Source organism: Streptopelia decaocto, assembly GCF_964273445.1.
Source record: "Streptopelia decaocto genome assembly, chromosome: 6".
Lineage (NCBI taxonomy): Eukaryota > Metazoa > Chordata > Aves > Columbiformes > Columbidae > Streptopelia > Streptopelia decaocto.
In genome coordinates, this window is record NC_138660.1 from 24,350,625 (window position 1) to 24,374,051 (window position 23,427).

General features: G+C 43.4%; 2 protein-coding genes across 6 annotated transcripts in view; one reads left to right on the top strand and one right to left on the bottom strand.

Annotated features, from left to right (window-relative positions):
• The window catches only part of NEU2 (neuraminidase 2), a 32,978-nt gene that overhangs the window by 7,229 nt on the left and 2,322 nt on the right, over nucleotides 1-23,427 (bottom strand). The window contains exons 1-3 of one of the 5 annotated variants that reach the window (XM_082057298.1): nucleotides 1,685-1,845; nucleotides 1,376-1,537; nucleotides 1,117-1,279 (exon numbers count right to left, since the gene is read on the bottom strand). Coding sequence is in view for 1 of the 5 variants with exons in the window: in XM_082057293.1 (XP_081913419.1) it covers nucleotides 4,284-4,381; nucleotides 8,749-8,790 (140 nt within the window). In the remaining 4 variants the exon portion in view is untranslated. Of the gene's footprint in view, nucleotides 1-787; nucleotides 922-1,116; nucleotides 1,280-1,375; nucleotides 1,846-4,283; nucleotides 4,382-8,748; nucleotides 8,820-23,427 lie in introns of those variants that run through there. The other 4 variants (XM_082057293.1, XM_082057295.1, XM_082057294.1 and 1 more) reach the window with 4 other exon arrangements.
• NGEF (neuronal guanine nucleotide exchange factor) overlaps nucleotides 16,873-23,427 on the top strand; it is a gene marked incomplete at its 5' end in the record, with an annotated part of 39,467 nt that continues 32,912 nt past the window's right edge. The window contains 2 exons of the mRNA XM_082055927.1: nucleotides 16,873-17,140; nucleotides 20,577-20,694. Of these exons, the coding sequence (XP_081912053.1) occupies nucleotides 16,873-17,140; nucleotides 20,577-20,694 (386 nt within the window). The remainder of the gene's footprint in view (nucleotides 17,141-20,576; nucleotides 20,695-23,427) is intronic.

Sequence of the window (23,427 nt, forward strand, 5' to 3'; positions counted from 1 at the left end):
TTCAAGACAAGCACAAGAATCCAGGTCCTGTCTTTGTCTACTCAACATCAGACCTGAACTTACAAATAGGAGACCCAGTTTGCTTCTAGAATAGGTCTATATTTCTGTGTGCCTTTCCTTCTATCTAAACAGCATGACTGTACCCGTATCTGCCAAAGCCCAGCGTCAAAGCGTTGCCTCCACACTTCTTAAACCCCTAGACCAGATCTTACACTAAATCTAGGCCATGGAATTTCTTAACAAGCCAGGCAGCACACGTTTACTTAGTCCAATGAACCACCCTCAATGTAAAGTCAAGAAAGGAGAGTTATCAGCAAGACCTGTCAAACGATAAACTTTAAACAAACTGAACCATTCAGAATTCAAAATTAGAAAAGTACAAAACTAGAATTACTTTAATCCAGCAGCCACTTGGATTAAACGTTTTAACCACACTAGAAACAGAAAGTTTTTCTTGTAGTAAAAACTTCATACCACACTTATAAGGGGATTTTCAGCCTCCCCAGTACATATTTTCTAAACAATCAATCAAGTTCTGCTTTTAAAATGATGTGGCTCAGCCTGGCAGTAGCTCCTGTGCCTGAAAGTGCAGGTTTTCTTGGCACTAGAGAAGAATTACATGAAGCAGCAGAATTTTTCTTAGCATATGTTTGCTGGGGGAATACATAAACTGTACTCCTACCTGAACCTACAAAGTGTTGTATTTCCCTATTTAGCTCCTAGCAATGTGCACTGTTACGAAAAAGTCTTTAAAAAAAATAGAAAGAAAAAAGAGGAAAATAAATACCTTTTTCACTCTGTGTCTCCTGGAAGTCACGTCAAAGGCAAAAAATAAAAATAAAAAACCAACACACCAAAAAGCACTCCTATTGGATTAGGTGAAAGGAAGGTTCACCGCACTCTTACCAACTGGAACCCGATCTGCAAAATCATTTATATTGACAGCAATGTGAGCTGTCACGGATCTCCAGGAAAAGCTAGCAGCTGGCATGTGCACACAAGCTGACATTTAAATAGCAAACCTGTTTTGCATGTAAGGGGAGGTTCCATGTGAGCTGGACAAGTGCTACGGAAAGACTTTAAAATTACCATAGTAATTAAACAGCATATTCCTACCTGCATGGATTGACAGCAGTGTGGAACGGCTGTTATTTCTAATGATTATAAAGTTCAGAGTGCTGTCTTATTTCTTGGTCCTCTTGTCCTCTTGTGCTGAAGAACGTTCCTCTGGTCCCAGCATGGGGACTCCCACTGTTTCTTCTCAGAGTGCTCCTGAACTCTGGGAAAGTTTGCCAAAAGAAGCCACAAAATGGTTATAACCAGCAGGTGACAGTGCCGTGATAATCTGACAAATTCCCCTACTGGCTCCACACACCTCCGCTCCATCAGCATGCTGTTTCTGGATGAAGAAATGGGTCACACAGGAGTCTCCAGGCAGTGGTACAGGAATGACAGGCTGGTGCATGCAGCCACAGCTTCCCACAGCCTCTGCAGAGGTGTCACCAGGGCCACCATGCCAGCAGCTGCAGTCAATGAGCTAATGTGGAGAGTTGGGCAGATAAACAAGGGTCCCAGCTAAGGGAGAGAAGGACGGCATCACCCCTTCTTTCAGCTGTGCCCTGGCTGGCTTAGAGGCAGCACCTGCAGCTTCTGGGACTCCCCAAGCAAATTATTTCACTCCTACCTTGTGCTACAGATCTAATATTGTGCTGTTGCTGTCAGACATGACCTTTCCTATCCCATTCCTTCCTGTTTCTCTTGCTTTCCCCTCTTCTCTACTGTGTTTCCATTGCTGCCATTAATACTTCTTGTCTTTGAAGTTATCTGAAAAAATAAAAACAACAATCCTGCAAACAGATCTTTCTAGTAATAAAAAAGGAGGAAGAAAAGTTTCCTCCTTTGATGGCAGTTGTGGTTGATCTGTGCAAGCCAAATAGGGAGTTGCAAAGGTGTGGAGTTACAACCAACCAACTTAATGTAATGCTTCTGTATTACTATCTTTCCTCTCTCTTAAGCAATCCTGCATCCCTTCTTGTGCCAGCACTGATGCTCATCTTACCTTGGTAAACCATCAGAGGATGTCAGTCTGGCAAAAAACTAGTCCAGAAAAAAAAAAGTGAACAGTTTTCTGCTAGGTCATTGCCCTGGACTGTGTCAGCAGGAGTCAGACAAGCAGCAGAATCTGCGGTAGGAGAGGGAGTGGGAGCATGAAGCTGTTGACAGGAGGAGCAGACTCATCTCTCTGACTGGCAGCTAGCCATTACAGCAAATTAGCTGTATCGTAAAACCACACCCGTGTTTACGAACCTTGCCTAACTGGGCACGTAAAGTATTGCTGTAACAGAGACACACAGGAGAAGCCTGAAGGCACTTGTATCTCGCTATTTTACCTGGACCCAAGCAACAGTCAGTGTGAGGAAAAGTCCCTCCGGAGACAGCGGCATTGATATCCGCCAGACAATAACTTTTAACAGTGACTCCTGGAGAACGTCCAGAGTCAAGCAAAATAGAAGTCATTAAGGAAGGGAGATACTGAAGAGGTTGCCAAGGCGCAGTCTGCCAGAAAGGCAGGCATGAAGGATTGCTTTGTGGATTTCTTCACCTTTTTTCTGCTCCCTGGCTAACAGCAGTGTTACTCAGGTGGTGTTCTGAGTCACACACTTTGCTTCTGAACCCAGAACTGTTCATTTGTTTAACAGAAATCACCTTGCCCAGCTGCAGCTTAAAACTGGCTGTCCATCTCTTTGCAGAGTGGGAAGAACCAAGTGTTGCTTGCTGTGGTGGCAGTGGCTCCCTGCTCCACCTTGGCAGAGTGGCATACATGGCAGAGTGGCCGTGCCTCAGGCCACCTCCACTCCCAAAATGAAGAATACGCTGCCTGGTCCTCCTGTGAGGTTACCCCAGGTGAACCCCAGTGCCTGTGCAGGAAAACCGCGCGCAGCCTGCGGCGCTTCCCCTGTGCAGCCACTGCCAAGCTCTGCCAGCACCTGGCCCTCCAGCACCACTCTTCAGACTGGCAGAAAACCCTCCTTCCTGATGAAAGAAAAAGGTCTTTTTTCCAAACGTGCTGTGTGCCACAACTGTTTTACAAAAACATTCTTCGCTAACTATAAAAAATGGATGTCTCAGTGTAGACATGGTAGGTTTGATCACCTCTTTCCTCTTGGTGTAAATCAAAATCAGTGTCACCAGTGAAGTTTAAAATGGGTGTAGGTCTGAGGATAATCAAGCTTTTCACTCCTATTGTTCCACACTTACTTCATTGCCCTTATATCTGATTGTTGTAATGAAAACGTTTTTAAAAAGGTTAAAAAATGCAAATAGGGTGTGTGGGTGCATTAATAAGAGGATGTAAAAATAATGCAGAAGATAATATAATGACAGAATAGTGAACAATGGAGCATTTACATTTGGAGAACCATGTTCGATTTTGGGTGCCACCTCTTAGGAAAGATATAGCAATAGCTGCAAATGAAGGCTAAGAAAAAGAATTCAGAAGCTAATGCTTGTGAGCATATCTGAAAAGAAATCTGTAGGAAAACGAGAGGTTACCTTTAATGAGTGATACCTAGTCCATTTAAAATTATCAATGTATATTTCCCTTGCAAAATGTTGAAACCTGAATCTACTCATTCCTTGAACTATTAGAAATGCAAGCCCAGATCAGGTAATTCAGTATTTTTGCTATGCTATATGGTGTAGCAGCTGTTGTCAGGCAGCTATCATTAAAATCCAGAGGTCTTCCATGGAGTCAGGCCACACGAGAGACAATTACACAGTTTTGCAAATTTTCAGTTAAAACACTATTGGCTGCTCTCCAGACATTAGAGAATATGGTATAATTAGTGCAGAACACAAATCCTATAGACCTGAGGTCTGACTGAAAGTCTGCTCTGTCAGAGGGAAAAAAAAGCAGCAAGAAAAAGCCTGAGTAACAATAATAATGAATGTAACACTGGGAAAACACGGTTCACTGGACAAGGAAACATCCACTGTTTTCTTTGAATTCCAGTTCTGGTTAAGGAAATAAACCTTCGTGCATATTTGAAACCAGCACCTCACTGTCCTTGTCAGCTGTAAGAGCGACAGGCATGAGGAGCAGGTAGTCTGGGTTTGTACCATTCCACACTCCTTTCACCCCAGCTAAGTTACTTTTGATTTCCGTCAGGAGGAGTAAGCAAAGAATTGTGCTGCCAGTGCTTCTTTCTCAGTAAACAATAGCCTTTTACAACATATTTCCTTTCATCATGGAAAGAACTGGGCAAAACCCAACAAATACTCACTCAACCCAAAGGGCAACAGCATCACCCCATAATGGACCTGTAAACCTGCTGACACTCCATGGTGGGTTGTGGGTTTGTTGCTGGGAAGCTCCCGTACCCTGCAAGAGACGATGTCCAGTGAACAGCCTGCCTATGATACACATGACACCCTTTTTCCATTTGGAACAGGAAAAATAAGCATACTTTTTTAGCTAAATTAATAGCAAAATCTATGGGAAGCAAAGGAAGAGAGGTGGTGCAAGTTATATACAAAAAGAGGACTGAAGAAGCAGGATTTAGCCCTCAAAATAGCAACACTGGGAAGGAGTGACTGCAGCAATTTAATGACAGGAAAATGCAATAAAACTGAAGTCCCTTGCTTTACGTACTCTGCCAGATCTGGGGACACTCAGATAAGCAAGTCTGGAGCACAAAGCTAGGGAGATTCACCCTGGAGCGACTCTTGCGACACAGAGGAGCTGAAATTCCAGTGCATCCCTCATTCCAGCGTCCTGCTGCCTCACAGGCCAGAGGCGTGTAGGTCTGATGGTGACCTTGATTAATCATTACAGGATTAATTGCTGACAGCCCTCTATGCCAGGTCAGGCCCTCAGCTGATGTAAAGGGACACTGACACTGGTGACCATGAAGCTACGATGACCGAGCTTGTGTTAGCCAAAGCTTTACTCAATGAACATTTGGCCTTCCACAGAGCAGACCAGGCATACAGCTGCATTTTAAAAGGAAAAGGGTAACATCATGGCCAACTAAAATATTTTTAGATGAACAAGGCACTTGGCAAGTTCAGTGAACTTGAAAAAGGAATAAATCAAAGGAAAGACTAGCATCAACTTCAGCAAGCGATATGATGCTTTTTGTAAGAGTCATTCAAACTACAGGCTTAAAAATACCAAGTGAGTTATCCAAGGATGAGGTAAATCTTCTATGTATAGCAGTGCACAGGTATCTACAGGAATTACAGGCTTGTTTGTCTTCCTTTGAAGCCTTTGGCCCTATGCTGCCTACAGAAAAAGGACATTCAAATAATATCAAGCAAGCCCAATGAACAGCAGTTGTAAGCACAACCTGAATAAGAAATTGAAGTATTTCAAGGGCGAAAATTATAACAGGAGTTTGGATGAACAGATACAAAAAGCCTTAAAGTAATACCAGACTGGCTCTGCTATACCCACCCCAGTGCCCAGGTATGTGAACACACATGAAATTAAAAAACAACTTACAAATACTTCATCTCAAATGGCTTTAAATAATGTAAAGCAAGAGCAGTTTCTCAGCCAGTGGGCCTTAAAAGTGTAAGCAAATACCATTTACTGTTTCCAGTTATTTGAGTTTGCAGATTTGGACTGAAGTTTCACCCAGCTGTTAAAGATTTATACAGGAGGTTTAACAATGCTCTGTCATTAAGCCTTTGGCACAAGCAGTGCAAAGGACATTCAGGGCATGTTTGTACTAACTTATCTGGGTAAATGGAAAGCTGTTCCTTTAAATTATGTTTGCTGTGACTCTGGAAACCGAGCAAACAAAGTCTGAGCGAAACTTCACTCTCAAACAGAAGTGACAGGAGGTACTAGGACTGAAGGACAGGGATCTTCCATAGGACCCACCTGCCTCAGGATTCACAACTGAATTGCAAATCTCTAACAACTTGGGGGAGTTTAGTTCAGACTTGTTGGACGTACCTCATCCCGATGGCAAATGAGAGACTGGTTCAGCCCCAGACTGTCAGGTGAGTAAAATCCTATTCTGGGGGGATGTTAGAAGATGAATGGTTTGGGGAAGAAACCTCAGGCCACAAACAAAGGCACAGATCCAGTGCCTGAAAAAGAATCAACTTTGCTCTACAAGCAAAGTTAAAGATTTATACAAACAAAGTCACACTGAAGGAGTCCTGTGCAACCCAGACTGAGCACAGCTGTGACGCTGTTGAAATACTGGCTGATGGAGAGGAGGGACAGCACTGGCACAGCCTTACAGTCTAAAAACCACCACAGGGAGAAAGTCTGGTCAGAGAGGAGACCCAGCCCGCACAGAACAGGCATTAATGTCACCAACTAAACAGCAAACATCTCCCAAACCAACCAACCAACCAACCAAACTGTGTGTCTTTTTCCAGGGGCAGGACAAGTTGTGATTTTTTCCTGGCAGATGTTTATGTGTGATCTTGCTTTAAAAAAATATATAAATAAAGGCAGGAAATATGAAAAACAGCCTGTTTTCCTCCTAACGCCAAGCTGATCTTTCCCCTTAGCCGATCTTTCCTTTCTCTCAGGGGGGCAGTTGCTGTGTATCCAGTATAGCTGTGAACTTCACCCCAGCAATTTGGTGTATTTTTAAATGCACAAAGTAAACAGCGACTCAAATCTCATAAGAACAAACTAGCTCTTGAGATATTAAAGTACTGATGGATTCAGCCGTTACTGTCAAGCTGCCACTTCCAGGTCTAGCTGAAAATAAGAGATTGCACTGAAATAACAAAAAGATTTGAAAACATTTCGCTGAACTTGCAAAAAAAAAGAAGACTAATTGGCTGACATTCATTTTAAGGGATGGACAGAAATTTTATTCAGGTCTGATTTTCTCCAGGCACAAATTGGGACTGGTAAATCCAATCCACTTTAAGACCAACTGTAAATATAGGAGTATGTGTGAAATGCCACAGTAATTATCAGAAAAGAAGGACCCAGAGACAAAACACCCATTGTCCCGCACTGCCATAATCTGGAGAGGACATTTGCAAGACAATGTAAAATGCTTTAACTATATAATTACCATTATCTGTCACTGAGTATGTGGCCAATGCCTGGGGTTTTTACTCAAATTCTCTTTTTGCAAGTAGCTTGTTCGATGATTTCTATAGGGTATTATATCATCATTTTTACCACAATACTGCCTGAAGGCAGTATTTCATGTTTCCAAGCAGTACACCATGGAAGCAGCCTCATTAGATCTAAAATAAGAAAAACTGACAAGACTCAGTAAAATCAAAACAATCTAGAAATCTCATCTCCTCCCTGCCTTTTCTTTCCTAGCAAAAATTGTCTTTGAAACAGGTGTCTATGAAAAAACAGGTCTAGCAGGTTACTCAGTCCACAAAACCTGGACTTCACTGGTCCAAAAGGGAGCAATTCCTGAAATAATGACCCCTTCTTAGGAGAAACTGCAGCCAGCTCAAATAAAACTTAGGAAGAGCAACAGGGACACACTGAGCAACTAGAAATCTAGACAAAATGCCTGCTTTTCACTTGAGGTCAGAAATGTATGAAACATCAAATGAAAAATAATGAAAAAAGAGAGAATACTCAAACTGGTTCATTTTTTCTTTAATTACACTACTGTCCAGAGCTCTTTTGAACCTATCAAGCTCATGTTATGCTATTGTACTTAACACTGAGTTCCTGCTCAAGTAACTCAGAAGAAAGAAGGCTATGGGAGGAATATGGGAATATTCACAAGCGATAGTGTATACCACTCTCAGTCTAGAGATGGGGAGCTACGACCCAGGAAAATCCCTGACGTGCTCAAGATTGCCCAGGGAACTGGAGTAAAGCTGAGAAATGAAATCTGCTCTTGCAGGACCCAATTCAGTGCCACAGCTGTGAGATTCACTACCCGCATCCCAGCCTTGCTCTTTCCGTGCTAAAAAACTGGGAGTGAAGAGGAGGGTGACAGAGGAGGGTTCGAAAGAAAGGTCTGAAAGGGAAAGGTTCACCCTTTTTCACAGCACGTGGGTAAAGTGAGCTATGGTTGAGGAGACCATGTCACTTATTTGACAAAACAATAGAGTTCCTGTGGATGCACATGCAGCCAGAGAGTGCTGCGAGCATGCCTGTGTTTCTACAGTGCAATGCTGCCTGGCTGTAGTGGGCAAACTGGTGGCAAGTTGTGAGGGGCTTCTGGATACGATTGCCTAAGCCCAGAGCTAGTGCCTCAGTCCCAGCACAGAGAGACTGCTCTGCACTGGGAACAGCCATCCTGCGATCTCCCCTTGCATGCCAGGGTCCTCTCCCAGGGCTAAAAAGAGCTCTTCTGGAGGGTAAGTCTGCATGACTGATGCTGTTTGCTGAAGAGCTTCCAGAGTTGTCTATCAAGTATTTTTCCTGAGTTACTAAAGACACGTGCAGTCAGTATAACAGGCTATAAGAATAGTATCAGCTTATGTCAGGTTTGAATTCAGCTGAATTTAGCTTGATGCAGTTGACAAGGTAGCACTCCAAACCCGCCTGGCATTTCAAACCAGTAGAAACCAGTCTAACAGGATTCTGATGTCTTATTGACTCCTGGCTCCCTTGAAGCTATGAATTTGCAAGGAGATTCACCAAATGGGCACTCCTTGGACCCTCCACCCAATAACCACTGAGGGAGGAAAAACTGAGAGGTCTCCTATTCCTTGTTGAACAAAATCAGCCCTCTTCTTTCCCTGCTTCTGTGTGGAAGCTTTCAAATGAAAAACCCTTTGAGTTCTTACCTCTTTGCAGTTCAAATAACAAGCCATGCTCATTTCTTCCATAACAAGCGTCTCATACGCAACCAGCAAATCTAGAAATAGAAGTGGATATCATTATATTTTTCTCCAAGAGCAGTGCAGGTGTTGTCTGCCCCAGGGACACTGGGCAGGTCTGTCTGTCTTGAAAAGCTTGAGCCAAGACATCTGCTAACCTCTTCTAAGTATCCTGGCATTACTAAATCTCTCTGCTTTCAGCAAGGCATTGTGCCCAGGACATTATTTCTCCTATCATGCTCTTGACTAAACCATTTCATCACAGATTAAACTTTCTATATCAGAGTCCTTTAATTTTTTAAGTGTAAGCTTTATGGTGCATATCCTTTCCATGGCTAGAAGGCTTCACATGCTCCAAACAGAAGAGAACAAACAAAAAGGAACAAGGACTCACAACTCCCATGTGCAACCCTGTATAACAGGGGAGATCATCAGGCAGGCTGCTGGGGGCCTTCCTGCATGCTTGCGTAGTACTTTGGTATCTTATGCTTTAGGGCTATGTCCTGTGATTTGCACCTAACTTGGAGTTGATAGCCAAGTACTCTCCCCAGTCAAGGAGATGCAGTCATTTGGTTTTTGAATTAATCACTCACCTTCCAGGGATAAGCTTGGAAAACCTCATGAGGTTTAGACCGCAGCTGCTTAGCAACAATTTCACTAGTATCTTCTAAGCAGAAATAAGGAATGGGATAGCATCAGGGGTAACGACATTTCATAATCAGCAGGAAAAAGTAAAGGGGGCTTCCTTTAGAGGCAGGAGGTCTTGTTAGTATATGGACATATGTCAACTATGTGAGAGGAAGAGGATGAGTTTTATACCTTTTACTTCTCGAGATTCTCTAAAAATCTTTCACCATTGCATGTGCACTAACTGAAGGAAAGGAACAAAAATAAGGTCAGCTTTTTGTTTAATTAGTTTTTAAGAGCTTATAATGAAAATCAGAAGGGCTTGTAGATTTGCACTTCTGCTCTTCTGTATGCTTTAAAAATTAGGTTGACTCCCCCTACACAGCTGGACAGCGTGTGTTTATATATGCATATATATGTGTACATATGTAGAATAGCTCCAGAGAGAGAATTCGGTAACATCTTAGCTATAGCCCATAGCTACATCTACTATGCAAGACCCAGGGGATGAAGCATGGAAGGCAATGGGATAGGGCTGGACCACTTGGAGATACATGGATTGAACAAGTACATCCATGAGCAGAGATGAAAATCATTAGTGGTATACAAGAAAGCACATATTTTAAATCATTATTTTTGACTTGTAAAGAATCTGTATATAGTCAAAAAGATAAATCATCCTGGCAGCAGAAAAATATACAGTTATTTAGTGTTATTCACTATGTACTGATATTTATTTGTTAATTAAAACAAAGTAGCTGCTATAAATACTCCATGTTTCATGCAGAAGGAACTCTGTGAAGGCATGTATCCATTTCTGTTATATGTAAGTAACAATTTATAGGATACACTCATTTTGTGTTTATATTTACACATGTGCTTACCTTTACCTGTAGAAGGTCCCACAATGACAGACTTAATTCTGGAAAAAATTTTGTATCTAGCTAGGCCGTTTGGGTAATTTTTAGCTGTTTTAAATGTACTGGTTTCTCTCTCCAAGCCCAGTTCACTTGGTCTCATGGTGTCTAAAGCACATGGCTTTGGAGGCTATATTAAATGAATCCAATGTATTTATTTTTAGTCTCTGAAGTGTTTCTAAAATAGCTTCTCTGTAACATATGTGCAAGACATAAAGGTTTTATTATCATAAGCATGTAAAAACCTGCATAATCCTCTCTTGGTTTTGCTTGCTATAAAAAAGGTACCATCACTAAATCATAGAAATAACATCATTCCGTTACCTGTCTCACCTGAAAGACTATCTCAAAATCAGAGCAGTTGCAGTTTGATTCTGTTAGGACACGTGACAGAACTAAAACTTGTTTACAAAATAAGTACAAAGTGTTTGTTTCCTGGAAACATGTGGGGTCAAACAATTTTATAATCTTTCAGCCAGCCCCAAACATATCGTCTACTTTTCTCTGGCTTCTGCTGTGAACCTCTTTGGTCCATGTCTCACTTTCTGGTTGGTCTGTTCTTATGCTCCTCCTGGTTTCTCCACCCCTGTGCCTTAATCAAATAATACCTTGGCCTTGCACCTAAATAGTTCAAATTCCATTGTGACATATTGTGTCCGTTTACTTTGGACAGGGACATGTGCTTAACTGTCTCTTGCCACCATCTAAAAGAAAGGACCAGAACTGATAACAGGTCCAAGCAGGGTTATCCCAACCAGTAACAATGAAAATATAAATGTATGTATAGTCAGGCAGCTCAGGGCCCTGGTGGCTTCAGGTGAAGGTGTTGCCATGCCCAGAATCTTCTGCTGGAATTTAAGCCCTCTGTAACAGGGGGGGCTCAACAGGACAGAAGAGTGCCTCACGTGCACCAGCTTAAATCTGTGCATTAGCTTAAACCACTGATGAGGCTAAATGAATTCATAGCTACATCTGTTGAGAGCTATATCTGCCGGAGCCCAGGGCTGAGTCTGTGGGTGTTACTATTCCCCTGACTCAGACAGAAATATCTCCCGATGCAAGCGCAGACCTGAGCCCGTGCAGAGCTCCGGCGCCGGCAGTGGGGCCCACCCCCATGGCACTCCTTCAGGGATCCACACCCACGTGAGCAGCAACGGCAGCTGATGAGTAAGGCCTGCTGCTGGATTTTGGACTGTGCCCCATCCCTGCAGAGCTGTTTTTGCCTCATTATGATGCACTGTGAGATATTTTAGAGATGACATTCCACTCCACTTCAAAACGAGGAAGAAGGGGAAAAAAATAAATCTATGCCTAATATATGAGCAGGGATGTATTGGGGGACTGATAGCAGTGGGAGGCAGAGGTTTGTTGTCACTTTGCACAAGACTCTCAAAATAATTAAACCATTTTAGAAAGAAACTGATAAGATGCAGCAAAGTCAGCATTTGCATGTACATCCAGATTATATTTAAAGAGGAAATATTAAAGGAGCCATGTTAACTATGAGGGCTTGAAGACAAAATCTTGTCTAAAAGAGTTCCACCTGATTCATCAAGTATACATCAAAGGTGCATCCCTATATTCAGTGTGCAAAACCTTCCAGATGAGTCATTAATAGGGCTTATACATGCAGCAGCTTCAATACATGAAAAGAAATAAAAGATTATGTGACCTTCTGCCTTTCTACAGCATTAAAACCCTACACTCAAAGCAGTAAGTAATTTCTGCATGGAGACCCCAAACTTTCCATTGAGCTACACATAATGTAAAGCAGCATTCAGTCATGGCTGGATTTAAGGTGATGGCAAAACTAACACAGCACCAGAGAACTCACTGTAGGGGTTCATTGCCCTCCATGTTGAAAGCACCTGCCTGCCACAATCCTGACACATTTTGTGTGCCACTCAGACACATCAATATTGTTATCTTCTCCCTGGTGTTGGTGGGGATATGTTGTACAGTCAGACAAGAGCAATTCATCTGCTGTGACTGTGTGTCCCTATACAGAACAACCATATACTCAGGTTGTATTCATACCTGTTATTTCCTGCTTCAAAACGCCCCTGCATTGCGTAGCTAGAGATTTCAGCCTGTCTCTAACTTTAATGAAGCAATGTTCATTACCCTTCCAGACTAGGCAACAACATTGTTGAAGATGTCCCTGCTCATTGCAGAGGAGTTGGACTAGATGACCTTCGAAGGTCACTCCCAACCCAAACTATTCTGTGATTCTATGATTGTATAACATTGGCAAATTGAGCATTTTTCATTTCAAAATCATTAAGCATTATGTTTATAATTTCTTACTACAGTACTTAACACTTTTCAGCCAGACAGCACACTTCCCATTTTTCAAGGGGAGTTGATGAAGCACTGGAACCATCAGCAAGCAGAGCCACCAGTCTCACCCTACTGCACCCCTTATATTGTGAGAAAGGCTGAGCGCAGGGAGCCAAAAAACTCCCCCACAAATTATTTCCTTGTGGTGGTGGAAGGGAGCGTGTAGAAGAAATCCTCCCAGAGACAGAGGCTGTCAGCTCAGGGCCAGCACCAGACACAACAAAATAGCCCATTACCCAGGGTGGCAAATCTCCAGGGGCAGCAGCAGTCCTGGAAAACTGCTGCTGAGCCGAGTCTGAGTGTGCGGAGCAGTAGGTTTGGCAAGGAAGGAAGGTGGCTCTTCTCAGCAGATAAGGGTTGTACCCCTTGTGTTTCAGCAGCAGCTGGCGCAGCCAGCCCAACTTCCTGGGGCTGCCAGCCCCCAGCAGCTCTCTTTGCACCAGTGCCCACCAGTGACAGACCACACGGTCTGCCTCCTCCACAGCTTCTGCAGCTGCGTCCGCCTGGCATGTCACAAGATGAGCAAAAAGGGAGAGATGATCCACCAGTGCTAGAATGAACCTCCTGCCTCAGGCTCCCGGATCAAACTCTGGCCAGACTAAACCCATCTGAAATACCTGCAGGTCTACACAGCTGCAATTTCAGTTTTCAGGCTGCAGCTTCTGATACTAAAAACATTCTTATGTTCTATTAGATCTAACTGCTTAAAAGGAGCTGCTTGTTTGACACGCAACACCCTCTGAATCCCTTAGGAGCCCATTCTCTTTTTCAGTAGGGACCAGCAGCTCATTGTCAGCATCCACAGCCAGATTATGCCTTTAAACACATCCAGTCCCACCCTCCCAGAAGCAGCAGCAGTCCCTGTTTCCCACACACATCCACCTGTCCAGGTCCACACTGCTCTAAGAACCTCGGTCCTTTTTACAATCTTTATTAGCATTTTAGCTAATGTCCTCAAGTTCAGCTGCTCTTGTGCAGCAGCAAATCTATGGCATTTTTTCACATTGGCAAGTAAAATTTCTCTACAGTCAAATTTCTGGAGGCTGAATTATGTGTGAGTCAAAATGCATATCTCTAATGTTGCTGTATGTGCATCACTTACTGGTTTTACTGTTGTTATCTTTCTCTTTTTCCCTACAGACTGCTACTTTGGAGTTCTTGAACTACAGGGAAGTATGTTTGCCAGCAAAGCACGTTCAGGTAGGTGGTGATGCTGCAGCAAGAAATGTGATCCCAGGACGGTATGTGAATATACTTGGGATGAATTACTCCTGATGTTACACCCACCTGTGACTATAAGAGGTGAACACCTTCTTCAAATATTTACTGCAAATACTCAGACAGGGATAGTTATGGTCCACACCTGCTTGAATCATTCATTCTCTGTCACTGAATAGCTTGACTCCTACCAGAATAGTGTAATACTAAATTTTAATGTATCCTTTTAAACTCATCCCTAGTTTTTAATACACTTAAAGTAATTGCAAAAGCCAATGCTATTTGATTGACATATCGATAAATGGTTTCTCAATAATATCTTAGAGTATTAATTTTTGAATCAGAAGCATTGCCTTCAAAAATATATTCTGTTCTTGAAATCTTCACTGAAGAAATTTTAAAAATCTATGTTGTAGCCACCACAATAAACAAGTGCTCCCTCACCCCTGCCTCTTCTAGAAAACCCATCCACTGCTATATTCGCTTCTCGTCAAACATCTGGTTTGTTAGGGACTGTTTGGCAGCCTGACAGCAATCTAGCTCTTCAGTGTGGACACCCTTCATTCCTCTGATGGATCCAAAAAACCCTATCTGGCAAAGATAACCACACTGGTTCGATAGCGCTTCCTCAACACATAGTTACATCTTTGTGCAGCCCAGCTGAGGGAGTTTCATTAAGCCATGCAGAAAGCTCCATCTCTACCAAGTATCTTTGTAAAAGCCCAACAGTGACATCCATGTACTTTCATATTCACCAGGTAAGCGAAAGGGGGAAACAATCTTCTCCACGCATGCGTCCACTCCCCCACACACACGCTCACACATCTATTTGCCTAATGATTTATTTGGAAATTCACATAGTTTTGAAATCACTGATGAGTAGCTCCTGTGAAAACTTTACCTCATTTTTGAAGAAAACACTAGCAGCAATTTGCTAAGCATTGTAAACTATGTTGACGTTGCAAAGGCCACAAAAGAGAGACAGGTCTCTGCCCCTGTCTGAGTGGCATCAACAAGGACAAGGGGTAGCCACTTGAAGCACATAGGAACTTTGATATAGAAGAGATTGCTGCAGGTTAATCTCCTCAAGTAGCAAGGCATAAAACAGTTTCTAGAAGAGAATAAATAAAAAATAAGTGACTGTTAGAGTTTAGGGCTAGGAAGGATTATAGGTGTAATATTAGTTGTGGTCCAGTTAACAGAAATGCTTCCATCACAGTTGCAAGGATCAAGCCTTTGGGGTTTTAGTCTTGGGACAGTAAGAAAGGCGCAGGAAAAGAAATAGCCTCTTCTTTCTTCTCAAGCCATCTCCAACAGCAGCTGTTTTTATTTCGCTGTTCCACCAAGCTACAGAAACAGAAACAGGCTTAGTGAATCTCTACACCTCAGAGCAATTTACAAACCAAACCTAACACCACAACCAACAAACGGGTCCTTCATACACTTCCAGTAACACTGGAAACAGTCCCAGAGCAACCACTAATTCCAGACAGTCCAAAAGTCTTGGCAGAATTGAAGTCAGGATCCAAATTTAGCAGCTATGAGCTGCATGCGGTGGTGCAGGTAATGAAAGGAGAAAGCAGACTGTAGAGCCCGGAAGCAGAACAACTCAGACTCAGCACATGATTTCAGGTAGTGACCCTTCCTTTATAAGGATAAAACACAGAGGCTTCAAAAATCTTTGGAAAGCAGAGGATTCACAGTGATGTCCCAAATGCCCCTGATGTTCCAGGGTCAGGTGGAGTGACCCTGGGGGTGAGCAAGGAAAAGGCTTGTGCCACATGTGGGTCCACGTTGATTGCAGAAGACTCAGAACAAAAACTGAGATGCTTACCTCCTAGAGTATCTTGCAAAGAGTATATACTGTAATGTAACAAACTCAGTGATAAGTGTAACTTCTCAAAACAACATCTAATGACTAATCCACAGCACTATTTTATGCCTTTCAGTGAATTGTCAATTCTATAGTCACACTTCCTATACAGCATCTCATTCTACTATTATTCATGTTAGCCCCATCAGTCACAAAATCGCATTATGTACTTAGAAAGGCTTTGACAGCTCTAAGAATTCAACAAGACAAAGCCAGCAGTGAATGCTTAACTAATCAGTTCACATTTTACCCAGCCTTGCAAAAGCTGAAGAATCAACTGCTATTTTGCTCTTGTAGTGGTTTGCCTCCTAAAAATGCTTGGCTGAACTGGTATAGCCCATGCACTGACACACAGTGCAGCAGGAGCCCTGTGCTGATGTCCCCATGTCACCGAGGGGGTACACTGGCACTCGAGGGCAACACTAGGAAACAAAGACAAGTCTCTGCACTTTGGGCTGCTGCATAATCTTGTCTCTTTTACCTTCACTTCTCGACAGTTATGGATTTTTCTTCATTTATCTGCACCGCAGGAGTGTTGTTAATAAGTGTTAGAAGGCACCCAGCCCTGTAAAAGGCATTAATTATTCTATTACAGGGAGAAGTACACAGATAATAGACAGATTAAAAGAGCTCTCTCTCCAGCTTTTACTTTCTGTTCTATAACAATTTCACCCTTAAAAACAAGGACGCAGCCATTACCTGTTTCCACTCCAAATCAACTAGTAATCTACTGCTCACAAGTAACAAAAGGCAGTGGGGTCATCAGCTGAGCAAATATGGTCATTTTTCCAGTAACATGTGTGGCACTACAGTGTGTCATGGCAGGACAACCATGAGCACATCAAAGCAATGTTTGGCATGTTAAATAAGGGTTGTAAGGTGATGACCTCAGACAAAAAACCCTGGGAAGCCCCCCATTATTCTAAACACATAACACAATGTGGCCTCTGGACTAACCAGAACTTAGTCCTCTCTTTTCCTATTTTGTGATGTTTTGTTTTTCTGTCTCCAGCTCTAATTCAGAAAAAGCTGATGGAGTTGTGGAGACTACCTGTCTCCTGCTGCTCGGCTGCTGATCCATCCTCTCAGTTGCCATAGAGACAAGATTTGGAAGCCATGGATGGGCTCAGGAGAGAAGCCGCTGGTAGGCTCTCCACTGGTGGGCTCCAGCAGGACGTTTCTCAGCAGGTACTGAGAGAGTCCAGTTCAGTCTCTGAAGGTGAAGAAGAGTCAGAAGGTGCGAACCTGGTGGCACACGAGACGGACTCGCACACACATTACATTGCCATTCAAAGAAATTCCAAATACTACCGGTCCATGAGGCTGCCAAGCAGAGGGAAAAGAAAACCTTCAAGAGAGGCAATGTACACAAGGTGTGCTACAGGTGAGTACTGACCCAAACAACTTGATGCTTCCTTCTCCAGTGAGATTAGGAACTATAGGAGTGAATGAGATTAGAAAAGGGACAGGGAAGGTAGAAAGTGGCTCAGCGATCAGCACACTACTGAACACCCCTGCCCTACGGCACAGCTGGCAGAGGGGCACCATCCTGCTTTGCTCAGCCTGGAAATGCAAAATGGTTAGACGTTTAAACATGCTTCATGGTGGAGAATCTAAACAAATGGGGGACTCTGATCTACCAGCCCTCTGCTTTCTATGAGAAAAGTAATTTAAATAAAGACATGAAGCTGTCAAGAAATAGGAACTTTTCAGCATACAGAAAGAACATATTCAAAAGTAGTGAGATCTATACAAGTAACTGTATGGCAAGCTGAGCAGTGTATAGAGGGAACAGTCAGCAAAAATAGAGCAGTATGTGTAGGGACCAAGCCTGTGGAAACTGCAGTGAACCATTACAAGAGAGGACCAAGACTCCTCTGAAAATGCAGTTGCTGCCACCTTACATTGAATACAGCTGTAAGAAAACCTAAGCTCCCTTTAAACTCGGGGGCTGAAATAACGGGAACACCATCCAGAACATACAGGCACTCAGGCCTGGCTTCAGTAGAAATGGAAGGAGTTGGCTTTCTCTGAGCATGAACAGTAGCATGACTGCAAGGCCAGACTTTCACTGAGCTGGCACCTCATCTGAGCAGCTGCCTGTGACAGCAATGAGAAAGAGATGAGAAGCCGAAGAGAGAGCCAGGAAGGGAACTATCACAACACACTCAGAAGCACTGGAAACAGGGCTGCAAGGGAAAAGTGGAAGTAGTTCTAATCTAAACGTTAAATGAGAGAGACCTGGAACTCTGAACACAGAAAATGTCCTTTACTTGATCTCCCAGGAGCTGAGAGGAACTGTATTTTATAACTGATTATAACTAAAAGAAATCGCAGTGAAGATATTTATCCTATCTTCAGATTATAATCTAATAGAAACAGTGCACTGAACTCTGAACTTTGGCTAGCTGCATGACTCAAAATGATACAACACTGCTACTGATGTTTGAGTGCTGTGCAAGCCACTGAAAGCTATTGCTTTGTTATGCAGTAGTAAAGCACATTGCTTTGGCCCCTGAAAGCAGAAAAAGTTCTCTAAGAAAACAAAGAACAGACATCCTCCACCCTAAAATAAAGGAGGTCTGGGAAAAGTCCCCAAGCAAGTAAGTGTGTCCTGCCTGCCTCACCAAGGGAGACACGCTATTTTAGCAATATAAAGGCCCATTCAGCCCTGTGGCGTGGACAGAAGGAACGTTCCCTCCCTTCTCCAAGTTTCCAAGCAGACAGCAGCAGAGCAAAGGGCTCCTGTTTAATATTCTGCTACTGTTGTCAGTGAGGTTTGTGGATAAACCGAGTGTCGCCTATGCCAGAGCAGAGCTGCTCTCCACCCTGCCAGAGCAGAGCTGTTCTCTCACCGCCTTCCCAGAGCACTGCTGCAGAGCAAGCACAGCAGAGACTTGCTTTCTTCTGCTCCCCGAGCATCACCGCATCCAGACTGCTGCTGAGGAGGCCCTCTCCCCTCTTACCTGCTCCTGCCACTGCAGCAGGACCAGCGCAGAAGGACACACCTTCTTCATACATCTGCAGCGTCGTGGCATCAGGACAACGGCACACGAGGACATTCCTCCTATCTAGCCCCTGTCATTGAGGAAGGACAAGCTAAAAGAAGGGCTTCTCTCTTAGTAGCTTGTTAGAGCATCCACAGAAGCTGACCTGCACTTCCCTCCCACACCCCCTCTCTGTGTCACCACTGCTGAAACAGGATCTGTTCCAAACAGGGCTTTTTCTTCCATATCTGCAATCGTTCAGCAGGACACGCTGGGAACAGCATTTCTTATCTCCAGTCCGCACAGCAGGACCTGGGCTAGGAGCAATAGCTCTTTCTCCAGCATGTCCGTAGCAAGTCCAGCTCAGAGCTACAGCTTTTAAATTCAGCTAAGTTTGTGTAAGCAGCTCTTCTACCCTCTCCCTCTACTCCACTGATTCCGTCCCCTCCCCCCGAAACTGGACAGCGGGTGCTTCTACACCAGCCTCATTTGTAGCAGAACCTTCTTCTGACAGCACTTGCTGACGTGCATGGGAGCCAGGGATGGGTGAGCTCTTTTATCTTGACTTCAAACCCATTTGAACAGCAGCTATCAAGAGTCTGACTCAAGCTCAAATGTTAACCTGTTCTCATTTTGCTTAGGGAATGACTGGGGGGGAGGAGAAGGGAAGGAAAAAAGAAAGGAAGAGAGGGAAAGATACAGGGGAAAATACAAAGTAAGTACAGAACAGGAAAAATAAAGACTCGAGAAATGAGAACAAGAAAAATAATGTACAAGAATGTAAATCCAGCAGAGAGAAAGGTTTTTATATAGGCACCCTTTGCATCAGCCTAGCTTTGGCTTATGGCCTAGGAGCTGTAAAACATAATAGATGCTTTCCTTTAACTGGAAAAAATAGTTTGTTTTTTTTTTTTTAAGCAATCTCCTCTGACAGAAGGATAAAATGTTTAAACTATTCAAAAAGCAAAGACAATAACTCAAGCTAGCGTTTCATAAGCCTTTGGCACTGTTTTAGGGAGTTTTCAAAGGCTGGATTTCACCCTTTCCCTCTGAAAATCTGTAGCATTGATTAAAAGGGTGGATCAGAAACCAGCTTCAGTCAGAGCATTGACCTGCCTGTGCTGTCACCAGTTTGAAATGCAAACAGAATTATGACTTAGACCAAAATATTTCTAATAAAAAACAACAAGGCCATTTATCAACAGGCCTCAAACAACAGGAGGTTTCATTTGAAAAGTGAGATGCATCCTCTCCTGCCAAGTACTGCAGTAATAAGCCATGGACTTAATACAACTTGGGCTGCCTGTAAAAGGATCAGAGGTTCATCTGAGGGAAACTGGAGAAGCAATTAAAAGTAAAGCTCCTGTCTCACCCAAATCTAGCCTTGATTTATGCAGTAAACTGAACATCTACTGTGTGCCTGAAAGCAGAGCAGTAATGAAACCCTGACTTGGAAAACCAAATATTTCCATGCACAGGCAGGCACAGCTAAACCTTTTCTGCTTAAAGAATTGCACTGAAAACCACTGATGTTGGGACCAAATTTTCAGTGGTGAGAGTGCTACTCGCATACATAAGGACTGATAATGTGTATCTACCTCCACCTTTTCTCTATTGCATTTGCAGCTGTGACAAAGCTGTACAATCTTGCACTGTGCAAGCTGATGACACTTCAATCTTGTTTGAAAATCCAAGCTAAAATGTAGGTGTCTTTGTATCTGTGGTCTTCCTGTTCCCTTTGGTGTAAGCAAACCACTACCTACAGTAAAAGCAAAGATGACCCTTAAGAAAACTACTCTTTTAACACCTTCTTGGCTTCCTCTTATACCGCAGGTTCACTCAAAAACAATGAGCCCATCAAAGAGCCTCTGAACGTTATATCTCAGAAGGGATCACCATCTCCAGTAAGCTCTGATGATAAGGCAACATTAGAGGAACTATGGATCCAAAGGTAAGTGCTGGACAATACAGGCAGAGCGGTGTCACAGCGAGAATGTTTGTTTTGGGAAGGACAGCTGGACTAAGCTATAGCTACTGATCCATGCCTTCTCACCCTGACTCGTAGTGCTGGTTTCAGTCTTAATGATATATACATAGTACTAGCGCCATGGTATAAAGGGTCATATCAGTATGAGTTTGAAGAAGACAGCGAAGGAGAAGGTGGGGAGGGAACAAGATGACAAAGGGGAAGACAGAAAAAAGGGGAATGGGATGTAGGATCTGTCAGTGGTGTAAGCAAAGTGGCAGACTGCATTAAGCAGCTTTTGGAGAGAGTAAGGAGAGCCTGCGGGCATTTCCGTAAGGAACATCCCAATATAAAGGTGATCCCATCCTCGGCCTTCCCAGAGGCCTCTCCTGAAGCCTGTTATACAACCTGACATGGAAAACGGGATTTTAGAGCTGAGGAAGTAGATACAAAGATGTTTTCGGAAGTATTCTTTCTGCTTGCAGTTTACTTTGAAGAACTGATAGGCAACAGAGGCTTTCAGTGAGGCAGCCCTTTTGCTTAAAACCTTCAACAACCTAGATCCAGCAAAAGGCCCTGATCCCATAGCCCATAAATTTACATACATCCCATAAATTTACCTTTGCCCTTGCTCTCTTGCCTTAGCAGCCAGGCAGGGAGAGCAGCAGTTACCTATCCTTACATTTTCTAATATGTGAGTGAGGTATTCTCCCAAACACCCTCTCCAACTCCTCATCTCGTGTGTGTATAACTAAGAGATAGTCCCTACTTGTACTGCAGAAGATCATGCTGAAAGCGCTAAATTCTTGCCTTCTAAAGGTCCATGCGTTATGCTGCACTGTGTGGTCCTAATTACCAAGCCCAGCTGTGTCGGTGTAAGGCACAGTACCTCGCCAAGCACTTTTCCTGACAGAGGGGACTCCAGTAAAAAAAGTTTAGCCAAACTGTCAAGTTGAATTTAAATAAGTTAATTGCCCTGGCTAAAATTCATTGCCCTTTGGCATTAAATTGAGCATATGAAACTAAACAGCTAGAATCTGCTGCAATGTCAAACCCATCTGTCTTCCTTTCCTTGCGGCATAATCATCGCTGTCAGTCACTGACATCCTGACACCACCACTTAGGCAGTTCTGAAACGAGCAAATTCTGATTCTCCCTGGAGCTGGAAACAATGAGCCTGTACTGGGAGTCAGTTTTATCAAAGATGCTGCTGTGCACAGAGCTTGACAGGTCAGCACAGGTTCTAAGTCATGTGTCTGCTAAAAGCAGGCAGTGCTGCTGAGGGGCATAATTTCTTGCAACTGAGAAATTTGGCAGAAAAGAAGACCAGAGTTCCAGCTCAAACTAAGCCCATGCACTCTTCCTCCCTTCGCCAAAAGATCAGTTGTAATTTATAAGAGAACCACCAGAAGTCTGCATTGTGAAAAGCCTTCAGGAGCCTAAGGATATTGCCATTATTTGCAGTAATCACTATTGGGATAATCCCTTCTATTGGGAAAACAGGCCATTGTGCAGATAAGACATCTAAAATGGTCTCAATAAATGCATCTCGTCTCTCCCTAAAACAATAAAACTGGTACCTGTCAGCTAGGAGTTCTTCTGAAAGCAGAAGCCAGCGGTTCTGCAGAAAGGACTGTACAGGCACCTCTGAGCAGCACTGGGAAGGTCCGTGAGGTTCTCAGGAGTGAATCACACAGTACTGAGGGCAGGTGGGAGAGGTGCTGCATCTCTTCCCATTCTACAGCGTCCTACAGCAACTATATAAATGCAAGGGCTGGGCAGGCACAATCCCTTCTCCTGCATGAGGTAACCTGACATAGATGTGTTCTTCAAAGAGGACAAAACACAACTACAGATCATAATAAATAGCTAAGGAAAAGGAATAATTATCTGAATTTTACTCAGATGGGATATATTCTCTAATGCTCTGATTAAGGAAAAGTACTATAGGCTCCTTCAAACCCATGAGTGACTTGAATCTGTGTCATTCAAAGCTCTGAAAACAGCAGAGTAGTTCATTGATCCCAGACCACTGGTGTCTGGAAACAAGATGACCTCAAACATTATTGTTGGCGTTCCAAAATCTGCCATACACCCCCCGTAAGGTACCTCTTAAGAGTACTTTTATGCCTAACTATTCTCAAATTATTTATTTCCCATGACCTTTCTCCAATCGATCCCCAGATCCCCCGAAGCACTCCAGAGTTCTCCACAACATCCCAGTATTCCCTCCCACTCTTCTGCATTGTACAAAGACCCAAACCCTTCGTGTGACAAGCTGCTTCCCAACAACCTAGCTGACTTGCTCTGAACATTTCAGTGCTGAGCTTCTAGCACAACTTCTGGTTTTCAGAGTAACCAGAGCCAAAGACCTGGAAGGAGCTGTGCTCAACAAAAGCTGCTCTTTCCCACTGTGATCAGTCCTTCCAGCTCCAGAGTAGCAGCAGTTATGCAGACTGAGATCATAAAAAGCCATCACAGAGGAATATCAACCCAGGGTGCCCATCCACAGCTGTCAGCCTCGGCTGAAAGCAGCTCCCACAGAGGCCAGAAAATTAGTCATTTCAAACCCCAGAAAGGAGATTCACTAATCAGTGTCTACACTTTCTTACCAGCTAATAGGATGTTGACTTCTCTTCATTTCTAATACAATACAGACGTTTTAGCAGCTTGACTGTATTATTTACCTACCATTTCCCACCGAGTCAGATTCTAAAA